The 25,554-nt window shown below is 40.2% G+C and overlaps 2 protein-coding genes across 2 annotated transcripts; both read left to right on the forward strand.

The window, feature by feature from the left end:
• Window positions 1-8,718: 8,718 nt before the first annotated feature.
• On the forward strand, window positions 8,719-18,958 carry LOC106919199 (uncharacterized). Its single transcript, XM_014989406.2, has 2 exons — window positions 8,719-9,103; window positions 14,608-18,958. The coding sequence occupies exon 2, from the start codon at window positions 14,666-14,668 to the stop codon at window positions 17,669-17,671; it is 3,006 nt and encodes a 1,001-aa protein (XP_014844892.2). The 5' UTR covers window positions 8,719-9,103; window positions 14,608-14,665; the 3' UTR covers window positions 17,672-18,958.
• Window positions 18,959-19,713: 755 nt separating this feature from the next.
• LOC106919200 (uncharacterized) lies at window positions 19,714-25,527 on the forward strand. Its single transcript, XM_014989407.2, has 2 exons — window positions 19,714-19,939; window positions 23,499-25,527. Exon 2 carries the CDS (start codon window positions 23,544-23,546, stop codon window positions 25,071-25,073), a length of 1,530 nt encoding a protein of 509 aa, XP_014844893.2. The 5' UTR covers window positions 19,714-19,939; window positions 23,499-23,543; the 3' UTR covers window positions 25,074-25,527.
• Window positions 25,528-25,554: the final 27 nt, after the last annotated feature.

The raw sequence follows: 25,554 nt of genomic DNA on the forward strand, positions 1-25,554 counted from the left end.
AACGCATTGACGTGTTAAAAGAAGCAGCATAATATTTTGTGGACTGATGAGTGAGATTATCTTTGGGTCTCAGGGCCACAGACAGTTTGTCAGACGTCCTGCAAACACTGGATTTAATCCACAGTACAGAGTGAAGGCGGTGAAGCATGATGATGCATCATGATATGGGGATGTTTCTTGTACTATGGCGTTGGTCCTATTTATTACATACCAGGGATCATGGATCAATTTGAGTACACCAGAATCCTGGAAGAAGTCATGTTGCTGTATGCTGAAGAGAACATAGCCTTGAAATGGGTGTTTCCACAAGATAATGACCCCAAACACACCAGCAAGCGAGCAGAATCATGGTTCTAGACAGACATAATTCAAGTAATGGAGTGGCCAGCACAATCCCCAAACCTCTAACTCTTTCAAAACTTGTGGACTGACATAAATATGCTGTTCATGAGGCAAAACCAATAAAAACAGAGGAACTGTGGAAGGTAGTACAGTTGTCCTGGGCTGCAATACTTGTTGATCGGTGCAAGGCATCACAAGTCCATGTACCACAGATGTAAAGCAGTTATTAGAAACAGGGGTTATCCAACTAAACAGTAATTTATGATTCTCAGGAAAGTTAAATCTTTTCTTAGTTTTTACAGGACATTTTTGAATTTGTAAAGAAAGATGTCAGCACACTGTTGTTTTTTGGCCATTGTATTTCTGGACTTTCTGTAAAATACACTGCTCAAAAAAATAAAGGGAACACTCAAATAACACATCCTAGATCTGAATGAATGAAATATTCTCATTGAATACTTTGTTCTGTACAAAGTTGAATGTGCTGACAACAAAATCACACAAAAATCATCAATGGAAATCAAATTTATTAACCAATGGAGGCCTGGATTTGGAGCCACACACAAAATTAAAGTGAAATGTTCCCTTTATTTTTTTGAGCAGTATATTATATTCAATTACTTTTTCCAATTTTCTTGCTTTGAAATAGAATGTGCAGTGTCTCCAATGCATTTGTGTTAATTAAAAATACAATTTATTTGAAAAATGTTGAAGTTTATCACAATGCTATTATTATGAACATAACTGTAAATCAAAAAGCGTTAAGCTATTTTTCAATGGTTTCCCTTACGATCTAAGCTATACTAATGGTACTGTTTGTGGGCTAAGTTAGACCAATGTCAGAATAATAGGACTCTTTCTTCCTTAAATATTAAACAAAAATGCTTTGAGTTGCTTTAAAATGTCAACTGTATTGTAAGTACAAAATACTAATATTGTGAGGGAAAATACATTCAAACAGTTAAACAAAACTATTGGGTAAATAATGACAGTAAAGCATTGTTAAGTTTTAAATTTCTGCTTACTATATTTATGTCAGTATTTCATTAAATGCTTGGAGATTACCACAGTAAAATTTGAACATTTTTATTTTGTTGAACTACTGTACGTTTATTTTCAGTGTAGCAGTTTAGGAGAGTAATTTTAAATATAAATGCTTTCATTTCAACATTATGGTTGTCATTTTAGAGAAATTTTAATAATCCTGTTATAGTACTATGCAATATTGTTCACCAATGTGACATTTTAAAATTTAAAATCAACTTCCTCCCCCCTCGTCTTACTGTAACAGCAGTTTTTTAATACTAAAAATGTAACCCTCACTGTTTGAAATGAGCCAAATGAGACCTTGTAAAGTCACACACCAACTACAAATGCATGCCTGGTGGGTTAATTGGTCTCTTTAAATTCCCTGTGAGTGTGTATGTGGATGACTGTTTGTCCGATGTCTCTGTGTTGTCCCATCAGTGGAAACCTGTCCAGGGTGAACCTTGATTCTTTCTTTGTGACCGAAGCAAGAATCTGCATAGAATGGTGTCTGTTGGCATAAAAAGATGACCAAAATGGAAAGTTGTCAAGGCACTGCCCAAACTAGATTCACCGGATCCACCTAAGCTTCCTAAAAAACACACTCTCGTATGATTCATTACCGCCGCTAATTGAAGAAGACCCAGACTGCCTGTGATTTTTTTTCAACCAGTTGTCAAGGGATACTCCCCCAAGAGGATGACATGCAAACATTTGACATGTGGGAAATATCCTATCATCCCCATCTGTTCGCATTGTTCCAACAAACTGGATGCAGCCCAGACATTTTAAACAGACTGGATATTAACTGAGCTTATAGATAAAACTCATGATAAAAAAAAATTACCACTTCTGATTGCTGCTTAGAGGAGAGACTCCCTACTCCAACCCAAACCTTAAGGTAGCGTGATTGCCTTCTACAAGTTTCAGCATGACCTGAACAGATCACCAGCGTCTCTTTTATGATTTTAGGATGGTTGTGTTGTGTGCCCTTGTGCTACATCCCTTCTTTCCCCCTCCCTTCCATGATGCTGATTCTCTCTGAGTGTGGCCTCCTCATGCTGTGTTGATGATTCACCTGTTTGCAATTTCCGCATCGGGACTGGCGGGAGTCCTCAGTGGTGCCTGATTGTCCTACATGGTTACAACAATCAAGACTCCTTGTGCTTTCCTGTACTTTTTTGAACTCAAACAACCTTTTTGGAGCATACCTCAAATCCACTCACCAGATCCTTTCTCAGATTCTCAAGTCACTTTGTGATTAAGACTACAAGCTCTGCTTAAGGCTTTTACAATCAAACAAGACACATAACACTAGACAGAAGTCAATGGATGTCAACTAACTAGTCAGCACACTTTCAGTACCTTCCCAAGTACTCCATGTGGTCCAGGTGACGTTTTTGGGTGTACTCTTTTCAGTACCCAAAGTACTTAGTGTTCCTGAAGAGCAATGGCTGGAAGATTGACTAGCAGTGTTTTGTATTTTGTTTCAAATCTTGCAAAAAAAAGAGATGTAGTTCTTCCACTAGTAGGGAATGAGTGAAAACAACCTAGGTTTAGTAGCTGCACCTTTGGCTGCAAGCACAGTACAGAGTCTGTGTGGATAGGAAAGAGGGAAGCAAAATTGCTCAGAGGACAGAAGAAGCAAACTGCACAATGAGAAAGTGACCTTTAATCAACCTCAGGTCAAGACTTTTCTAAGCAGGACAGAGAACTCCATCTAATGCAGGCCTGATGGCTAATTCAAGTTGGGCAAAGATAAAGTTTACCTCTCTCTCCTTTTATGGAGCTGTGATCGACGAGGTTATGGGTGTCAGTAGCTGAACAAGCCCATGACGTCTACCACCAAGATGAGAAACTTTGCGATTTCCTTCCAAGCAGTTAACCTTGCTCATGTCTAGACAGACCAAAGGCCTTAGAACAAGGTGAAGAGGATCTATGAACTGCAGAGGGCTGTTTTGTGTCTGAGGAAATGACCCCAAGAATTACGAATGACTGCCGTTCTAAATTGGATCTCTGCCATCAGCTGAGGCCTGGAGGTCCCATAACCAAGACAAGAGCAAAAACACATTAGTCCAGAGAAGGTGGCTGCCATCAACTAGCTAAATGGGGACCATTGACAGACTCCCCTGAGGACCTCTGCTTGGCTTCAGCCTGCTGTTCCCCATGCTCACACTGCTGGGGTTCGCTCATCATCAGGCCTGTATTGGGGTTCAAATCCTCCATCTATCAAAGTCTTCTTTTAGCTCTCTCTGCTTCAGAGTTAGGGAAAGGTGTCTTAGATTAAAGCTGATTCTACCTTATTCGTTTGACTTAATGTTATCTTGATTGATGCTTCTGAATTATGCTCAAAAGCATTAGTAATAAATTGAGCATGGAAAAAGCTTAGAAGCTGTGTGGACATTGGACTTAATGAATCATCTTACTTCATGTGTTCTTTGATGGTGGTAAGTCAGCCATGGTGTATGATTCTAGAAAAATAAGGAAGGTTTGTCTGAATTGCTTTTAGCCCAATTTCTAAGATATAAAATAACATCCACGAGACTAGTCAAAGTGGCTAAAATAAACCTGGATCAGCTCCAAGAGACAGTTGTGAGAAGAGAAGAGCAGCTGTTTAATGAATGTCTTCTGTGGGACCTATCTGATTCAGGCGATATGGAAGGAAGCGAGATGGGAATTTAGACATAGGCTGTTAGAATCCAGGCATATCTTCTCCAGTAAACCAGCTAGATAGATTTTCTATGGATTCTGATAACCTGCAGACAAGGGATTTGAAAAATCTATAAATTGGTGAATTCACAGACACTTAATGAATTGGTGGGGCTTTACCAATTTGCCATAGAGTTTGCGAAAATTGGTTTCAGTGTAATGCTGTGGGGTTACCTCTCTATGGGAAATGCAGAGAAGCTGCTCAACATCGACGGATAAGCATGGATGAGTAAAGGGGAACCATGGAAGAAAAACCAAATCGAGGCTGCAAACGACTGGAGCAAAGGGTTGAGGTATGGATCCAAGGAGGACACTGAGGATGAACATACAGCCAGTGGAATAGTTTTGATCAAGTCAAACGTGTGTCTAAGTCTGGTTCAGACGAAGTACAGAAGCACAAACTATAAATACAATGGAGGCGCTGTTGCAAGATTTGAAAATTCTTGCTCACAGATGCTTTCTATTCAGTAATTTAGTTATTTTTGCAAAGTTGAGTGAGCAAAAAATTTGTTCTCCAGATGTACAAACCCTGCAGGAACATACCACAAAATACTTCCAGCTGTATTCTTCTCTTTTGGCTTTTCCCTTCAGGGGTTGCCACAGTGAATCATCTGTCTCCATTTAGTCCTAACCTCTGCATCCCCTGGCCTCACATCAATTAAGTCCATGTCCTCTTTCACCACATCCATAAATCTCCTTTGTTGTCTTCGTTTCGCTGGTTCTACCATATATTCACTTGAAGCAGATTGGTCACAGATTTTTGCCATACTTTTAGATATTTTGAGGGGAAAAAAAAAACATTTAAAATGATGTGTAATTTTCTTTCATTTCAGAATTGTATTATTTGTGTTCTTACATCACCTCAAACCCCAATTACTTATACTGCTGTCATTCCTCTTCAGTCACCACAGCTCATTGTTTATGAATGCAAAAGACACTGCTAAGTATTTCACCTGTGCAGACCTCAAAATGCAACCTTCCACACATCACGCAACAGATCTGCAAACCAAAGTGCCCACTTGCCTCTGCTTTGGCATTGCCTCTTTCACATCTCACTCAGATATAGCCTTTCTACCTATCCAGTTTTCTTATACACAAGTCCAATTATTTGTCTACCATACCTGTCTATCCTTCATCAGAGTTCTCAATCTACTTTTTATTTCACCCACATCCGAAATGAATCCAGTCTTGATTGCACTGATTACACACTGGGAAGATGTAGTTGTTTTATCCTCCTTTCCTGCCTGGAGCCTCTCTTTCTCTGTCTGTGTGTGTGTATCTGTGTGAGAGTTCTTGATTGCAGGAAAAAGATTGGTTCCTGAGGACTGTGCAGAGTCCCACCAGCTGCAATGGCTTCTGCTGTAGAGCCTTCTTGAATTAATCAACCCAGCCAACGTCACCCACAACCCAGACTCTGCAGCTCTGTTTTTTTTTTTGTTTTTGTTTGTTTATTTTTTGATATTTCTGTGTGGAACTTTTTTTTTGTGATTAGCAGTGTCAATGAATATTAAAAGCACTGTACAACATCGCTTCACTGACTGTTGTACAGTGCGTCTACAAAGTAATCACAGCGATTAATATTCCATTTCATTTTATGTTATTCCAGCTTGTATTTAATAATCTACTTCCTCAAACTTACACACACAGACATCTCATTATGACAATGTGGGAAAAGGGTTTTGAGATTTTTGCAAATTAATTCAAAACAGAAAACCAAGTAAACCAACGTACCTAAGTCTTCACAGCCTGTGTTTAATACTTTGTTGATACACATTTAACAACAATTACAGAGTCAAGTCTTTCTGAAGATGATGCAACCTGCTTAGCTCAACTACGGTATCTTTAGGGAGTTTCACCCATTTTTCTTTGCAGTTCTCAAGCTCCAACAGGTTGGATGGGAGATGTCTGTGCAGCTGTTTTCTGATCTCTCCAAAGATGTTCAATGAAATTCTAGTCTGGATTCTCCACTCCAGAACGTTCACAAAGTGGTTCTGAAGCCACTCCTTTGGGATCTTGGTCATATGTTTTGGGTCGTTGTCCTGCTGAAAAATGAACTATTGCCCCAGTGTAAGGTCAAGGTGCTCGAGCAGGTTCACATCCAGAATGTTTCTGTACATTGCTGCATTCATCTTTCCCTCTTCCTCACTAGTCTGCCAGTTCCTGCTGCAAAAAAAATAAAAATCCCATAGCATGATGCAGCCACCACCATGCTTCACTGTAGGAATGGTGTTGGCCTGGTGATGACTCATGCATGGTTTCCTCCAAACTTGATGCCTGGCAAACACACCACAGAGTTCAATCTTTGTCTAAGGTGCTTTTGGCAAACTCCAGACAGGCCACCATGTGCCTTTTATTAAAAAGTGGCTTTTATCTGGCAATGCTACCATATCGATTTGATTTCCTATTTTCAATAAATTTGCAAAAAGCCCCCCCCTAAAAAAATACCCACAATGTCATAACAGGGTATTTGTACGTATAATTTAAAACTAGTTCGGACAAGGCTGTGACTTAACAAAATGTGGAAACAGCAAAGGGCTGCAAATATTTTCTGGATGCACTGTTATTATTGCTATTCATTTTATACACAATGAATGACATGGTGGTGCAGTTGTCAGCATTGGGGCCTTGCAGAAAGAAGGTTTTGGATTTAATTGCCAGTCTGGAGTCATTCAGCAAGAGAATAACATATTTTCTTGTGAATGATTTCTCACCAGGTACTCTGGCTTCCTGCCAGAGTATCTTACTCTAAATTGCTTTTTGGAGTGGTCATTTGTCTTTTTGTTATCCTGCGATGGATGTATGGATGGATGGATAGACGGCCAGTTGTCCATAACAATGTGAACCAGGGGCGGACCTACTGGGGTGGCAGTTGCCACCCCAAACGAGAGCCTTGCCACCCCTGTTGCCACCCCAGCTAGCGACAATGAATTCAATAAATAGTTATGGCAAATCGGACATTAAGCGCATGAAACTCTTTTTTCCGACAATATTGAATGCAACACAATGTAACCTGACACCCACTGCTAAGTAGCGGGAAGTGCGAGCAATGCAGCATTGATGGATAAATATTACTGGACTGGACATTACGTGATTTATCGTAAGTCACACATGCGCCATTGCTGTCCATTGAGTCAGGAATATCGGTGGAAAGGAAAATACTACAATCACGCAAAGAATCATAACAACGGACGCAATGTTTAGCAGTTAAGTCAATCATAGATAAAGGTAATAAGGGCTTCAGATTTCACAGGTGAGGAAAACTTTTTAATTTAAAGAAAACATTGAACAAGTGAGCAGTGGGTCAGTTATACTAGCCTAACTGCTGCTAGCCTGCTATTGACTTTGATAACCTTAACGTGCTGCGCAGTTCGGTGTGTTTTGGTTCCGTTAGCACTAAGCAAACCGCCACCAAGTCATCAGTAGGGCAGCTGTTTAAATCAGTTAATCAACCACCGCGGTGTTCAGGCGAAAACTTAATAATGACAATATAGACATTAAGCCTGACAACATAATGTAACAGACTGGATGTTCTGTTTTAGTGTTTTTGCTTCTTTTCTGTGTGGGAAATGTTTGTTTTTGGTGATTCCCCTGATCGGTGATCTCTGCTCTATCTGCTTGTTGAGCTGTTGTTTGTCGGTTGCCATGGCAACGGGTCGTGTGTAATACCGACATACAGAGCGAGAAAAGGCGGAATAGAAGTTGATGGAGGTATTTTTTCTTTATTTCCTTATCCATTTGAATTTTGTTACTTTATTCTTAAATTTCTATTTTTTGTACTATTTACAGGGTTTATTTGTAGGTTGATAATTGTTGATTGTATTTATTTTATGTTTTATTATTTTTCTTACTTATTTTCTAAATTTAGACAGGAAGTAATGTGGGTCAGTCCACTTTCTATAGGTGCAGGGGCCTGGTGAAGGACCAGCAGGCATTTGGATTTGGGGCCGATGGTTTTTACCAGAGCAAGAGTGGCAGCATGAGAACAAATGAAAGTTTGATCTCTGTAATTGTAATTGTAATTTGTAGTGGCGTGGTGGAACTTTTATTGGATGTTTGGCTTGGCAAACAATCAGAAGTGGTTCTGTCTAGTTTGGTTCTTCACCTGTTTATCAGCTTTATTGTTCCTTTATTGTGGCGCACTGCAGCTGCTGCACTTCCTAAAAACAAGTGACAAAAATTGTATTATTGTTCAGGAGTCAAAACTGCTTATTAGAAATATCTAAAGTTTTGCCAGTGATTACCTTATTTGCTGTTGATTATATATTCTATTTTCTTTGTTTATTCACAAACAGTTGAGAAAACTAACTATCTTTGCTTTTCATGCTTCACAGTATCACAGCAGACCACGCGGACACAAAACTTAGCCATAATTCCTTATAGAACTATCTTGTGCAACTTTTTGCTTAAGTTTTAACAAAAATGCTCCTCACAATGTGGCAGCAATATTGGAGTTGAACAAACACTTTAAAGGATTGTTTACACCATTCCATCTACTTTGGGCCCAATTAATCTGTATTTACACTAAAACAAACACACAATCTACCAGAGAAATTATTAACTATTTCATACAACTCATTTAACAACAAAATCCTGATCTATCCCTTTAAGAGCTGACTCTAGCACTGAAATGGGGGGGAGGAGGACAGAAGGCAGAGAGGGTAGGTTGGGGGAGGTTTGTGTGCCTTTGTCTATTCCTTGCCTCCCAGCGGTAAAATGCAATGACCGCCCCTGTTCACTTGACCTGTCAAATTCACTGTGGGCTCGGATACAAATGCCGTCCAGTACGCATGCGCCGTGCGCAGTATTCCGCGCCTTCTGCAGGAGCGGTATGAGCTCCAGGGCTCGGTGATCTTCCTCCTGGCACAGCATCACGTTTGCTCAGTCCCGAGCCCAGCTGCCACAGTCGCGGTGCTTCCCCAGAGAGACCAGGCTTCGCATGGCTAGATGTCTGCCGAGCCCGTTGCTCCTCTCCCTCGCTGCCTTTGTGGTTGTTTTTCGACAGAAAACTCTCCTTTCCGAGTAGCTGGTGAGTATGTTTGGGTGCGAACGGGCGGTTGCTTTGGTCCTGGAGCTCCGTAGCTCTCCACCGCTGGTTGTTTCCTCCCTCTCAGGCCTCCTCCAGAACGTGGTCAGCCTCGTCCTCCCTGTGGTTAGCCTTCACTCTAGCAGCCCCTCCGAGATGTTGGAGGACAACCTAGCGTGAAGGCTAGATGCTAACCTAAACAATTGCCGCAGAGAAAACTGAGCACATTTTTAGCAGCTCTTCAACTTAAACAGGACAAGTCAGCATTTTATGTACATAAAACATTTAGCGATAGGTTGAAACGTACCTGTGGAAACCTGTTACCTCGGTCCTCCGGGGGTATTACCCTAATTAGCCAGCTAACCTTGCTCCTCGGCACTGTTTATTTTCTTAAGCAGCCTCGATGTGTTGTGTTTCTGCTGACCATGACTCTCTGACCTGCTTACTTGTGAATTAGCATAGACTTCTGAAACAGAAATGTGAAAATCTAGATATCTTCTCAGTTGATTTTAAACTAATTTAACTAATGAATGCTTACGCTTTAAGCTTGATTCTGACCGGCCGTTCTGCACAAGTTGCTCCGAGGTGTGTTAATATACTATTACTTCCGATACTTGCACTAGTTTTTTTGTTTTTTTTTTGTCAGAACTAATCAACAAATCTTAGTGTATTTGATTTGGATTTATGTGATAGACCAACACCATATAGTAAATCATTGTAAAGTTGAAAATAAATAATACATGGTTTTTCGAAAGAAATCTGAAAATTGTGGTTTGCATTAAGTATTCAGCTCCCTGCACTCTGATACCTTAACCTAAACTGTCATGCTGGGGAGGGATAGTTGTAATGACATAAGCAGCCAATAAGCTATGTATGATTGACAACTTATGGCTCGCACTACCCTGAACATACCGTGATGATGCATGGTTGAAGCTGCATCATCACTTGAAGCTATGGTGAGGTTTGACCTTTCAGCAGAACAGTGACCCTAGAAGAAAAAGCAAAACTTTCAGTCTGCAGATGTGCAAAGCTAGTGTCGACCCTTAAAGACTTGCAATGTTGCAGTCTCGCTATTTTTACTCATTAGGAATTCAGAATAATTACAAATGCACAGTTTGACTTGTGTATATATTGAATAACTTGAAAACACTGCCATTCTTCCCCAGTTTCATGTAATGCACAGCGTTTTGTTGATCTATCGCATAAATATGTTGCGGTTTATGGGTTTTGAATACTTTTGTTTGGAACTTGTTCATCTAAGCTGTAATAAGCTGGAAAGAAATAATTGAAAGTGAAATTATTTGGATTTGGTGTTTAAGGGGTTGGAATGAGGATGAAGACTTTATTCAATGTTTCTCTCTGACATATGAGGATAATGAATTGGAGGAAGAATGAAAAGGTTCATAAGCATTATATCTTAACAGCAAAAGTGAAATGCAACAGAAAAAAACATGATTTGCTCACCTTGAGGAAGAGTGAATGCAGTCACCATGTTTTATATGTGAAGCTGGGTCATTTCTCTCTTTTTTTTTATTTGGGTCTGTGATGCACAGATCAACTGCAGATCCCAATGGATTGACAGTTTCTGTCCATATCGAAAGATTTCAGACGCCCTTCACAAACCTCCTGGGAAAAATAAAATCGCAACTCTTAGTAGTCAGATTTACTTTGCTGCCAAAATATTAGAATATTTGCATTCTGTACTTTATTCCTGAAGTACAGAAATTGTACTATGAAGCAAGAAATGTCATCAGTTCTTTCTTGGACCTTCTCTGGCTTTTATGACAGCATGAATTGTTTAAGACAGTGTTCTCATATCGCAAATTTTATCTGTGTCTCTGCTTCAGCACCCCTGGCTCCAATATAAGCTCAGTGGCAGAGCTCTGTAGGGTGAATCAGTTTTACCATTTAATTAAAAGTGTGTAGGACGAGGGACGCATGTAAAAGTTGCAGGACTCCGGTCCTCGACGAATGCAGTTTGAGACCACTGCAATATATCCTCGGTGCATTCAAAGCTTACTGAATGCAAAATGAAAAACGCCAGTGAATAAGCTGTTTAATTCATTTACTAACCAAAGAAAATGTGAATCTTCAGTCTTGATGCAAACAAAGTATATTTTTTTGTATTGGAGCTGTTGATTACTAATGAGGAAAAATTAGCTTCTTTTAACTGACAGATTCATTAGTGTATTCCCAGGTTTCTGGCTTTATGAAAGAAAACACAAAGGCTACAGACACTTGCTTTGATGCATAATTTCTTAATTTTCTGTTGGATATAAACTTCTGCAAGTTTTCCCTCAAGGTTGAACAGTCAACCAACCAAGCATCCTACTGATTACATCTGATATGTGGGTTTAAGCGGAGAATTATTTTTTACATTCTCTCTAAGTTTTCTCATAAACTCCATAGTTTCTCAAAACTTCCCTGCCTTTTCTTTAAAATAAATCCTGATTTCTTGCTGCATGCTGGCTCTTACGTGCTCTAATCCGCCATCTTTCCAGTTTTGATTACAGCCCTCATGGAGTCACATATGATTTCCAACATGTGTGTATGTGAGGAAAGCAGGATTTCTCTCCAGACCTCATTCTTCAGACACTATCAGATGTTATGTAGGGCTGCATATTAGAAAGTCTCGCCGTGGCAATAATATTGCGATGGTGATATCTGTCATGGTATGCGACAGTTGTCTTCCTTCTTCTTTCTGATCTGTGCTCCCATAACTCTGTGGCCTTTAGCATTCAGGACAAGGTCATTTGTGTCCAGTTTGAGCCTCTGCTGTCGTGAGAATCTGTCCAATTAGATAAATATTACATTAGCATAAACAATCCAAGAATATAGCAGTTGGAGTGTATTAGCCAAAAATTATAGCGCTTCAGACAGCGATGACATAATGTGCAGTCCTAATGTCATGTAATAAAGCAGCTCAATGATTGAAACAAGGGAAAATAATTGTAGTACACAAAAATATTAATATCAGATTTTTAAAAAATTATTGCATTAAAAAATAAATTGTTAATTTTTTTTTCTTTTGTTGTGTAATACTATGTCACTTTAAATAAAACTTGATTTAAAAATATAATTTTTCTTTCAGGAATATGAACTATATTAAAGATGAAATAATAGAACAGAGTACTCCCGCGCTAAGATATTTTGACTTAATAAATTGGTTAGGAAAATATCTTAAACATAAATCTGCTCTAACTTTGTACAGAATGACGGCAAGTCGTGTAGTTTCATTTAAATATTGCAAATATTTCAGCGGCTTTGCTCTGTCTCGTGAAGCTTTCTCCACATTCTAGTTGGTCTCAATTCAGTCGAGCGATATCTTCTCCCAGATGGTAGATTAAACCCACGACTTGGTGGCACTCTGACTAGTCGGTCATGATTCAGTAGGCTCCCTTTTAGTGTTCCTCCTTCAAAATGGTCACCGGCGAAGGGACCGAGACCCTGGTGACTCTCTAGCCGTCCTCACCAATCGTTGCAGCCTTCCTCTGAGCTAGACTGCAGTTTCTGTTGCCAAGATGGGAAGCAGCTTGTAGGGGAGGCTCTGAAGACTGCCGTGGTGAGGATGGAGGAGGGGAATTTTCTCCTGCCTTACCCTCCCGAGGAGTTGTTCTCGCTGCAGAGCTTTCTTCATCATTCATGTGGACTACTAGATATTTAACACTGCTGTACCACTGATCATCTTTCTAGGGGAGCTGCTGATGCTCAATGGAGATATTTAGCCTTTTTTCTAAAGCTGCTAATAAGGGATGTGATGCTCGGTCTGCACACCACCTCCAAAAGTACTTTTCTTGTTTCATTCTCATCCCAAGGAGTCCCACTGCAGTTGTATCATTGATGCATGTAATACACTGGTTTGGTCTGAATTTGGTGGCATAGTCGTACGCCATGTCTTCTTGTATTATTGCTGGACATTGAATTAAAGGCCTCAGAGCTATACGGATGTAAACATGATCGTCATTATACATTCCTGGCATCCTGCTGCGTGATTCTGGATGGGATGTATTGGAAAGCAAGTGGACATTTCGGCGTCATTGTGAAGCAGACACAAAGCACAGACTACAGGATTAGTGGCTGGGTCAGAACATCTCCAATACTGCAGCTGCTACGAGGTGCTTTCTGGCAGGACAATGGGCCCTACCACTAAACAATGAGCTTGAGTTTAAGGTGTGGACTGCTTGGACATTGGAGGCCCTGCCTGGCTAGTTGCAAGACTCAGATAATCTACTGTCAATGTTTTAGTGCCAGAGAACAAATGTTATGCCCGATTTATGTAATTCGAGCTGTGATTTTACTGTGATAAAAGGTTTTTGTTTATATTTTTAGCTAAATTAGCCAACCCCTATCTGCACTCTTAAAATTTTGCAATTAATCTATGGTTACATAGCTGAAGGTATATTCCATAAAACCTGTCTTAAAGTTACAGAAAGCTTTGACGACTTGACAGGTTTTGTGACCTTTTTCTTGGAAGAGGGGCTGTCAGAAACAAAAACATGCTTATCATGATTGAATCAGTCCATGTTAAGGCATTACAATACTACATGATCACAATATCAGGTGTATTATTGGTATGTAAAATGTATGTTCAATTGGAATAGATCATCTTTCAGTAATTGACAATTTATTCAGAATATATTGTGCAGCCGTAGATCTGTGGTCGCTCTTTATGACAGATTCACTGTCGGAGGTCTTTTACAATCCGGCAGAACTAAAACCATGATATTTAATATCATCTTTTTTTTATATTATTATTAAAATTACACAATAACTGATCAACTTTAGTGAAACTTGAATAAAAAAATTTCTGAAAAAGCATGGACATAATAGTATTTTGTTCAGCAGCAAACCCCACAGCTAAGCAGGACTTGAGGCTCGGCTTTACAGTATAATTTTTTTCATCATCTGTGGAAAGACTGAACTCAAAACCAACCTGTTTGTCCTTGTAGACATCTGGTTAGAATCTACAGCTGCAGAGTATAAATTCTGTAAAAAAAAAATAAAAGAATCTGGTGACTCTGCTGATGGCAATCTGGCACAGCTGTCTCTTTAGATCGGAAACCATCTTCTGCCTCAGGTGCTCTGTGAGGTCAGGTGTTGAAGAAAATGCAGCCAATGCCCCCTGAAGGCCTGCCAAAGCAGAGGGATCATACCAGCTTTTATTTGTTTATATATTTCATGTAGTGAAGATGATGTGCTTACTGGTTTCCCTGATTGTAATGACATTATTGTTTATCTTACCGTTTTTGAAAATGAAATCCAAATGAATCCAATCCTTACACTGTTTTTTTTTTTTTTGTAAGATTTGCAATGTCCAACTCCATCTTTGTTACATGTATAGAATATTTTTTAACTTGTAATTTATGGTTCACAGAATAATCCTTTTTATGGACAGAAAATGAATTAAATGATCAATTTAGGGTTGGCAGTGAAAATATTTTGACTCTAAAACATATCTGTTTTGTGTTGGTGACATTAATTTGTGTGCGTTTGTGTCTGATTTATAGGAATCCCAAGAGCTTGACCAGAATACCACGCTTTGCATTGCGACGTTTCACCGCCACAATGCTGGGGTTGCAGGGAAATTCTTCAACGCCCAAAGTGTATCGCTGCATGGCATGTTCAGACACCTTCAATGGATTAGCCTCCCTACTGGTACATCAGGCTACTCATGCGACTACCGAGCCCAAGAGCTCTACCCCCCCTCCAGCACGGCCTAACAACAGTCTGGTGGAAAGCCAGGTTACGAATGATGTCCCAGCTACAGAAAAGCCTGCTTCATTGGCTCAGCTGCCTGACACCCCTGCAAATTCTTTCTACATTTGTGATTGTGGGGACGAATTTCTAGACTTCCATCTCATGCTGGAGCATAAACGGTCACATGTCCGTCAGCGACAGCAGCCTGTGGAGGATAATGTTTCTCTGCCTGGTGGAACAGAGAATAATCATGTCTTTTCAGCCCAACAGACATCATTCGCCCCCGTTCTAGAGGCAGGTTTAGACCTCAGCTCCCCCTCCACTTCCAAGTCCTCAGGCTCTGAGGTACCCACATCAAATGCACTTTCAAGAGATGTGGCCTTGGAAGACAGCGTTGCCATGGTAACCCCTCCTCATGGCCAGCACACACCCCCTCAAGATGTCAGTGTGAAACCAATTGAGGGCATGTCTACCACAGGAGAGCCTTTGCCAGAGAGCACAGAAGACATGGATTTGGAGGAGAACACCAATTCTGTCACGCTCTCTGATCAGCTGGAAAATGTGCAAAAAAACAACATCCTCATGAAGCTGCTGGCTTCTGCGTATCAGAACTGCTTGCCGTCTTCCGATTCTGAGAATGAAAGCAAACACAACGTCATCCCAAAGCAAGAAGACATTCCTATCGATATAAGCCCAGTAGCTAAAGCCGAACCGTCTCAGAACAACGATCTCTCCATTGTCCAGATGAGGCGACTGCTTGTTAAACCTGGAATAAAGACAAAGGCCCCACCCATCAGCAAGGTTCTGGCTGCAAGTAGGAAGAGAGTCGTCTCTCTTACTAAGACTATGTCTCCTGTTGTGGTTCTGGAGACCCGCCAAAAGCTCATGGATCCAACTTTAAAAGGGCTTTATGGAAGATATCAATGCGGCCGTTGTCGTAAGGTCTTTCCAAACTTGGACAGATTGACAGAGCATCATTTTTTGCACAAAAAAGAGAGGATTAAATGTTGCCGCCGTTGCAAACAGCTCATTATTGGACGGCTGCCGTTTTCTGACAATCACGTCTGCATTCAGATGAGAAACAACTGTCCAGCAAAGAATCTTCAAAACAAATCGCCCTTTGGCTCCAAAATTGTGCCGTTTCATAGTCTGAGCAATGCCAAAAAGGTTTACTTCTGTCCATTGTGCAAAAACAGCTATGCTCGAAGGTGGAACCTTAAAACACACAGGTGTCACGGTGCTGGGTCGGGCTTCCAGGGTGAGGTGAATACTTCGTTTAAGAGAATGTCGACGCTGAGATCAAAACTTGGTGCCCAGACGGCAAGAGTCGAGGATGCAAATGAAGGATTTAAGACGGCCTCTGTGGGAACTGATGCTGGTGCTCACATCAAAGTTGAGGGGACTTCTCAAGATTCAGAGCTGTCTGCAATCTCACAGTTGGCTTGGATGCCTCCTGCAAAAACTTTCACCCCATTTTCCTTAAAAGCCTCCATGATCGATTCACTTCAGGACCCTTCACTGGCTTCCCTCGAGGAAGAAGATGAAAACTGGAAAATGGTGGAGAGTAACGGGGAAAACGGCAATGAGGGGCAGTGGACAATCCCCTTAGACGATGAGATTCAGGTATTCAGTTCCACCAACAAACTTGGCAACGACAGACACCTGACTCAGTCTGGATCTGTCGAACACGCAGAGATACCACCTCATGCGCTGCCCTACTTTGTCAGAGAAGGAGTAAGGCGTTACCCTTGTAGCAGGTGTCACAAAACCTACAGTAAAGCGTCTACTTTGAGACGCCACCTGCTACTGTGTGGAGTCAGGCCACCTGGGTTTGGGACTGTAGCTCAGAGTCAGCCTCACCGTCCCACACCTCTAAACACCACTAACATGAAACCGATGTTTTCCTGCTTTGTCTGTGGGAGGGCCTTCAACCGCAAAGACAACATGATGACCCATAGGAAGAGATGTCAGCTGAAGCGAACAATGTCTGGTCTAGATGGAGGGACCATGGTGCAGGGCTTGCAAGGCGACACGCCAGCTGATGGTCAGATCGAGGAGGAGAACAGTGCCGGAAACTGGGGCATCATGTCTCTGCCATCTGTGCTCCCAAGAAGGGTGACGTGCGAGTGTGGGGTGGGATTTACATCCCCGAGGCTTCTCCTGGAGCATCTACAGAAGCACGCACAAGAGTCTTACACATGCCCAACCTGCGGAGAGACTGTTAATTCCTGGGCTGACTATGAAGTTCACCTGCAAATCCACATGCATCCTCAGCACAAGCTGGCAAAGGGACACCGATCGCAGCCTCTTTTACTGAGACTTCAACAGCCACAAGCCACCCAGTCAGTTCTTCCACCACCACAGAAACCGCCACGCTCAGAGCCATCCCAACACCTACACCTGCTCTCTGTGAAAAAGGGGCAGCGGATTGTGTGCACCCGGTGCGGGAATAGTTTTGCCACCCGCTGTTCCCTTCGTAGGCACATATCCTGGAATCGCTGCAAAGGCATGCGGGCTGTGAACCCCCCGACAAATCCACCCAAAACCTTCCACTGTTCTCACTGCAACTCTGACTTCCCCAACAGCATCAGCCTCGTGTTCCACCAGAGGAACGGAGCATGCAAACCTGCCATCAAGCCCGTCCGCTGCCCTGTTTGTCTTCGCTGGTTCGGCACTATGGACAGTCTGCAGAAACACCTGGTCACTCACAAGCAGTCCGACTCGTTCCGCTGCGACGTGTGTCAGGGAACGTACCGGAGCCTCAAGTCGCTCAAGAATCACCGCAGGAGGATTCATCGCATTCTGATCGGACACCCAAAGTCAACAACGGTAGATGCGCTGACTGCCAAATGCCATCTGGATTTAACTGACTGAAGGTCTCTCATGAAAATTGTATGTATAAAATCAGAGTCCATTTTTATTATTTTTTATTCCTTTCATAATTTCAGATAATTTTCACTTTGCAGAGCCTAAAAGACTGGGGGGGCAAATTCGTAAGCTGTTTTAGAAAAACTTTAGAAGTTTTTTTAGCGTGCCGCTGCTTATAAATTAGCTTTGTCACAGTGTACATTTTAGGTTTGAATTTAATCCCTGCCATTCATTAGCCTTTTGAGTCTGTAAATTATTCCATAACTACTTAATAATCAAAATACGTTTACATGTTTGGTGATGTAGCTTCTTGTTCTTGATGTTAGTAAACATACAAGGGTGTGCAACGTCCTGAGTGTATTTTGTTTTAGTTCTGATACATTGATTTAAGGTAAAAAAAAAAAAAAAAAAAAAAAGGTTTATCAAAATTTTTTGGGATATTTCTAAAATGTAAGTTAAATCCATAAAATTTGACATGACTTAATATGTACTTCTTAGCACACTACAGCAATTAAAGCTTCACACTTAAACTCCGTATAACCCACGTAGGGTAACGGGTCTTAAGTGTAAATTTGCATTTCAAGTCATGTATTTTGATTTTTTTTTTTTTTTTTTTCCCCCTCAAGGTTTGTATCCTTAAACTGTGTGGAGCGGTAATAAAGATGCATCAGAAAAGATGAATGTACTTCACTGTCTTCTTTACAAAGTGTCAGGTCTTTAAATTAGAATTTTGTAGATGGAATAATTCATGTTTTGAATAGTTAAAAATGTGGTTTAGGAATTTAATGTGTAACACTAAACATGCTCAATCTCGGTTGCAAAATTAGAAGCCAAACGTGTGTTTAACTTATCAAAAATTGTAATTTATGTGTTGGACATGCCTTTAACAGTAAGTCCCCTGAATGTTGCCTGTGCTAAAAACGTGTATTTGGGTGACATGAAAAATGAAATTGTCTGGTATTTATTGCAATGTAATTCACCTACATTCAAATTATATTTTTTCACAGTTTTGTGTGATAGGAAGACACCTTACTGAGCTCTGGAAGTAAGTATTCGTTTTTCTATTTGTTTAGGTTGTGTTACCTTAAGATTAAATGGAACACACGTTGGGACATTATTCAGAAAGCATTCATGTTAGGTTTTGTATGAAAACCAGAGACTTATTTGTCTGCTTTAGCATACTGGGATAAGTGTTTACTGAAAAAAATGTTTGACTCGTGAAATACCATTCTTTGCAGATGCATTGGTTAAGTGAATATGTCAGATAACCAAAATAAAACATACTTTACTTGGTTTCCTTTTTTTCCTCATTCCCTTTTGTATCTTCAGCAAAAGGCAGTAATATTTATTGGTTTCCCAAATTTGACACAATTGGATAAAAAAAATTTTAGTCAAGCGAAAACCCACTCTGTGCTTTGCTTTTAAACATATTTGCTGTTATTTACTCTACAACTCACATTGTGCAAAGGTTGGTTCAAAAAGAGCTAAGATTAGATTTTTTTTTTTTCAAACAAAGATGCAAAAAGTAGAAAAAAATAAGATTGCACAATTCTGCAAAAGTATTTTAATCCATGAAATTGTTCCATTTTTTGTCACATTAAATATATTATAGGTTTTATGTGATAGACCAACAGAGACGATTTCATAATTAAGCGAAATGGAAAGGTGCATGATTGTAAATTTTCTGGAAACAAAATTTTACATTTTCCTACATATTTATATTTAAAGTGGTTAAAAGAAAATGTAGATGTAGTACAGATATATCAACAACCATTTCTTACACCTTCATTTGTTGTGGATATGAAAGGTTTTCAACTACTGGAAATTATAAGGAACAATTTTTAAGATTTTATGATGGGCTTATTTTTATACCTCATTTTATTTAGTTAGTGGATGACTGTCTCTAACTTTTCTGGATGCAACGTCAAAAATAAAAATTTCCTCAAAGATTTTTGTGTTACCAAAGTATGCCTTACAGTATTGAGACACGTTTTCTCAGTCACAAGTCACCATGATTTAAAGGAGGAAGTTCTTCAGCAGATAGGGGGCGGTAAAGCCAAGAAAACCCGGATGTGAATGTAGAAGAAAATACGTTTTCCCCCCCTCTCTCTTGTTATTCGGATTGATTTGGAGGGCTAACTATCTGCTACTTGTTCGTGTGTAGCACCGGCAAGTGGGCCAAGTTCTTACTGTCTCCGGAAACAACAGAAGACAAGCTTTTTTACTGTTTCAACCCAAAGATATGACACATTTTTGACTGACGTTAACCTGAAGGTAAGGCGGTGGAAGCATCCGTGGTCTGTTTGATGCTAATGTTAGCATTGTAGGCTAATAGAAAGACAAGCCCGCGTTTAACAAAGTAAGGCGGTGAGTCGATTAAACGTGTTTAATGTTGCAGGATTTTCTTTTTTCGCGTTATTACAGCGAACTATGTTCAAATACTCTGCTAGGATTCCAGTGGTTCCATCTTTTATAGTTGCAGCCTGTTTAGTACATTGTAATTATTTGGACGAATAGTTCATTCGATGTTCGTGAGTTGAATAATCTTTTTGGATGATATGCAACATCATATTTAGAAAAGTGCTCAAAGCCATTTTCCGCAATTATTAATCGTTTATTATCTTGAACATTCATTTTTGCATTTTTGTAAGTAGCGGAAAATGATAATGAAACTGTTATTAAAAATGAAGGTTTCCCAGTTTTACCCAGCACTGAATTTAGTATATTGAAGTTTTATTTTTCAAGAATGATTTAAGTGACAGACCTGGAACAGAAGAAAGGAATCCGCTGGAGTTACTGTTGATGTTTACGTAGAAAAACCATAGGAAGGGAGAAGGCAATGGACATTAAGATCAAGGACGTGTATTTTTCTAATCTCCAATTAACTCAAATACAAAGATGTCTTCAAATACGTTTACAAGCAATGCTCTAGAATTTGTGTTAGAAAACAGGAAATAAGTGGGTATGGTGGGTTTTTGTCATTTTTCCAAAACAGTTGTATTAGGTCTGCACGATATTATGAAAATATGCAATTATTTTGGTGAATGCTACAATAACGATACAATACAACTAAAATTAGCAAAAACCAGGTGCAAGATTTATTCTGCTTATGATTTATGGTGAGCAAGAATCCCAGATATTTGAGTCCATCCAGCTACTGAAAAATATACAACTATTTCCATTCTAACAACAAAGTTTTATTTAAAACGGTGCTTTTAGTTTATTGTCTTGGTATTAAAACAACTTACTTTTGATTTCTTTATTACTCTGCCACCTTACTAACTCTTTAACATTTTTATGCTACGTTAAACAACGAACCCCACTTCTCGCCCAATTACTGCTGGACATGGGCACCAGCCCCACCTGCGAGGAATCACGGGGTGAACAATGGATGGATGGTTCAACAAGTGTCACCAAATGTGTTGCAGGCATAGATGGACCGCTCGTAAATAGTTGGCAAACATTTAATGTAGTCCAGACAGTTCTTCTCATTTAGCATATGTTTTTTTTATTGTAACAATAAACATGCGATACCTTGTGCAGCCCTATTTTGTGTGTCAAAACAGACAATTTTAATAAAAGAAGAATTAAATGAACTAAGATCATGTGTGTGGGTTTCAAAACATGGTTACTGTGTTTAAAAAGTCACAGTTTTGGTTTCATTTATGTTCCTGAATTTACTTTAAAACCTGAAATATTACACTGAGCCGGTGAAATAAACACAGAAATTGTTAAAAAAATCTTTGACTTGATATGAACATTACCTAGGCTAAGGAAGGATGTGTTCTCTCTCTGAGTTTATTCTTTCACTTAAAGTTAAGTGAACTTTAACAACCCAACTATATGGTGGAGTAAAGAAAACCTTATCAGGTAAAACAGTTTTATCAGACCAACATTTTAACAATTGGAAATTTGACACCCTGTCTTTTCTTTCTTTTATAAATATATGGGGGAACAAAATTAGATAGTCAATGATTTTCTGTGTATGTTTATCAGTGGAAATTCTCAAAACTACCATTTAAAATGTGTTTTTTAGTGGACAGGGTGAAGCCAGGAGCAAATCAAGCATCCAGGGTAACACTTTACTTGAAGGGCTGTGCATAAGACTGACATGACACTGTCATAAACATGACATAACACTTGTCATGAACATAAAAAAAAGTCTTTATGAATGTTTATGACAGTTGTCATGAAGTGTAATTCGGTAAATGACACTTTTAATGCAAAGTTTTTCTAAAAGTTGCATTGAAAGTCCATTAAAAATGCCAACTTTGCATTAAATTATCTACAAAATCATGCAAAGTTGGCACTTTTAATGCAACTTTTAGAGCAACTTTCCATTAAAAGTCTCATTATTTACCGAATGACACTTCATGACAACTGTCATAAACATTCATAAAGACTTCTTTATGTTTATGACGGTGTCATGTCAGTCTTATGCACGCCCCTTCAAATAAAGTGTTACCGAATTCAGCTTATGGAGCAGAAGCACCAGCAGTAGACCCGTTGATCTAGACATGTTTATTGTTTTTTTATGGACTACGATCGACCTGCATGTAGTTACAGCAACAGGTTGTAGTAAATAAGCCAGTTATAAATGACAAAGGGTGTCCTGAGCTAATGTGTGCGCTTAAAGAAATGTGAAAGATTTCAAGAGAAGGAGCTGAAGACTTAGCAGAAAAACGAAAAAAAAATCATCAATTTTATTTTTCCTTGACCATGTTCCCTTTTTTAAGACGAATTGAGTTTGGGCTAATCTTCCCTTCTGACTTTTGATGGCTCCAGTTGACTGTAGATAAAACATAGTTTTATGGTCAAAATCGAAAATAAAAATGTACATCATAATGTTTTATTGAAAACAAATCAACGGTGGCTTTACTTTTCATACATGGATTTGAGCAAAAATTTTGAAAATATGTGTAGCCTCCTCCTTTCAGCTGCTGACCAGCAGCATTTCATTTCTTTCCAACTGCAGCTATTTAAAATCCTACTATCCCATAATACAGTAACTTGGCCATATTATCCTGGACTAAACCTAAAGAAATTTTTCAAGTGGGCTCAAATGGAGCCAAGTTAGTAATAGTAGTTGGTACCTCATTTGTTTTTGTCAAGCTCTTTTCAAATTTTGATGGAAGTGAATCGTGAAGAAAATTATTGTGGGTCTCGCATTGGAAAAAAACCCCACCTTGATCTTTTAGACTGAAGTGAAAATATTCTGAACTGAAGAAAACAAAAGTGGATCTTTTTGGAAGATAAGTCAGCATAAACCTATCCCAGGATTACACATAAGGAACACATTGACTGTCCCATATGGTGGTGGCAGCATTATGATCTGGGGTTGATCTGCTGCTTTTGGACTTGGATACTTTGTTGTAAATTATTTTTGTAATAAAAGAAATCTTGAGGTATTTGGCAAACACAATCAGCATGGTAACTGAGAGTGACATAAAATAAAGGTTTGACATTAAAGTTCGGACTAAACTGGATAAAAGGCTTTTTGTATTTATTTGTCTCTTAAAATAATTTCTTTTAACTAAACAATGTGTAAAAAAGTAAGCCAAAAAGTCAGAGGGCGGGATCAGATAAGTTTATACTTCTGTCTACTTCCTTTTCAAACAGTTATCTAAATATGTCGAGTATTTGCATTGTGAATGGGAATATGTGTGAAATGAATAAACTAAGCTAAACATGCATAACAAATGGGCAAAAAAGTAAAAAATTTATATACGGGGGAAATACTTTTTCATAGTTGTGTAACTTAAAAAGCAAAAGATGCAGACTAAAGCTGTATTGTTATTTTTGACGTGCATTAATTATCTGTTTGACTTTACAGGAAAGGTGTTCTTGCAGACTCCGCATCAGCTGTGATCGCACACGTATGCCCAGCCTGATCATGGAGCGCAAGAGAAAAATCCTGCAGAGCATCCTCGAGGATGGCAACACCATAGACCTGACAAACTCGGGCCACTTCTGCTTCAGCTGTGAGCAGATCTTTGCCAATCAGAAATGCCTTGAGGAGCACGTGTGTCCCCTGGCGAGTTTCATCTGCTCCTGTGGAACGGAGTTCACCGAGTACAAAGACATGCTGGAGCACAGCACTACACACGAACCTGGGCATCAAGTGCTCGATCATAAAACCATCCGAAAACGAAGGATCGAGAAGTACAGGGAAGAGGAGGAGAAGCTGAAAAGGTTGCAAGATGGTGAGGTTGTCTGGAAGGCACCTAATGAGGGCAGTGTACCCTCAGTTTCCAAACTTCAAGTACCCAATACTTCAGGTCTCGCTTCTTGTGTTCCTACACAAGGGGCGCAGATTCCACAAGTGCCTGAGTTGCTTTCAAACCCTGTCCCCCAAGTTGCAGCCGTGCAGAACATCTTCGCAGATGTTGGTGCACCAACCGTGGACCTTTGGACGCTTTATCAGCCCGTTGTACTTTTGCAAACAATGACAAACTTCAGAAAGACACAGCCATACACTTGTGGTAAATGTGAGCAGGGGTTCATGTCAAAGGTGGCCCTAGTCTCCCATCACAGCTCACATGTGGCAGATAAAGTCTCCGGCTGCATAGGATGCGGGTTGCTGCTGTCGAGCAAAAAGCTAGTGCCTCGATTTCACCTTTGCAACTCCAACTATCAGAGCAAGTATCGACTCATCACCGCAAGACCGTTGAGTTACAAGCCCCGAAGTGGAGCCAGTCCTAAAAAGAATCAGCTTTCCCGTCTGCCTCAGGTTGCTTTTGCGCAGCAGCTGGAAAACCAAAATCCAAGTGCAGCTGGAAAGAGGAGTCGACCACTTCTGGCCGCGGTCGCAAAGAAGAACCAGAACATCAGAACATACAACAATAGCACCAACCGAGTACCAAACATCACTGCTCCTTTGCAGTTGAAGAGTCAGAATGCCACTGCGTCCAAGCCTTATTCTGGTGTTTCCATCACAGCAAAGACTCCAAACACTGGCACGTTCAGTCCAGGCGCTCAGAGGGATCGTGTCAGTCCTGCCGCGGCGCAGAAGGCATCTGAGGACCCCTCGTCGCAGAGCAACTTCACCTGTCGGGTCTGCCATCTTCCTTTTGAAAGCGCCCAGCGGCTCCAGAGGCACAAGTGCGTCAAGGCCCAGGAGTTCATGGCGAAGCACATGAGTGGTGGCAAACGAGATTACAGAATTGTAAAGGTAACACCAAGCGCCCTGCAAATGAACGGTGAGAGGAATCTGGGATTTTCCCCCGCTGCCAGCACAAAGAAGCCCCAACTCGCGCCGGTCAGCCTGGAGAAGGGGAAAGCGTCAACCCCCGTCAACGGAGGCGCAGGAGGGGAGTCTGATGATGACTGTTTCATTGTTGAGAGTGGACCTGAAAAGCCCGCTGAGATGATTTATCAAGTAACCTCATCAGTCCCCATAAAGAGTTGACTAGTAGTGTAGTGCGGCACATTATGTTTGCATGTCACTGTTTTATGTTGACTACCAAGAATCACCGTATTTCATCACACAGGGACTACATGCTTCTGAGCTTTCCTCAAACTGCTTTAGGAGTAGGGAGTAGTGGTTCAAATGCTTCTTTCATAAGCCAGCTCTCTTTTTTTAATAAAGTAAATGTTCATGTAGATGGTTCAGGAGTTTGAAGTTGCTCCCCCTCAAAATGGGAATTTGTGTAAATTAAGTTCAGCTTCATGATATGTGTGCATGGTTCGTCCACTGTAGATGGGGAAACCAGGTACTGTGTAAAAGTTTTTTTTTTTTTTAATCAGGTGAGTTTGTTGTTGAAGCTGTGGGACTGAAATCCTTATTCCTTGTGTGTTCCTACCAGCTTTGTCGGAGTTTATGAATACAGTATATGATGTAATAAAGTATATTTTCAAACTTGTTTTCTTTTTTTTCCTTCTTGGAAATA

This window comes from Poecilia mexicana, unplaced genomic scaffold (assembly GCF_051168715.1).
Source record: "Poecilia mexicana isolate PSO_F unplaced genomic scaffold, ASM5116871v1 scaffold_16, whole genome shotgun sequence".
In the NCBI taxonomy this organism is placed as follows: domain Eukaryota; kingdom Metazoa; phylum Chordata; class Actinopteri; order Cyprinodontiformes; family Poeciliidae; genus Poecilia; species Poecilia mexicana.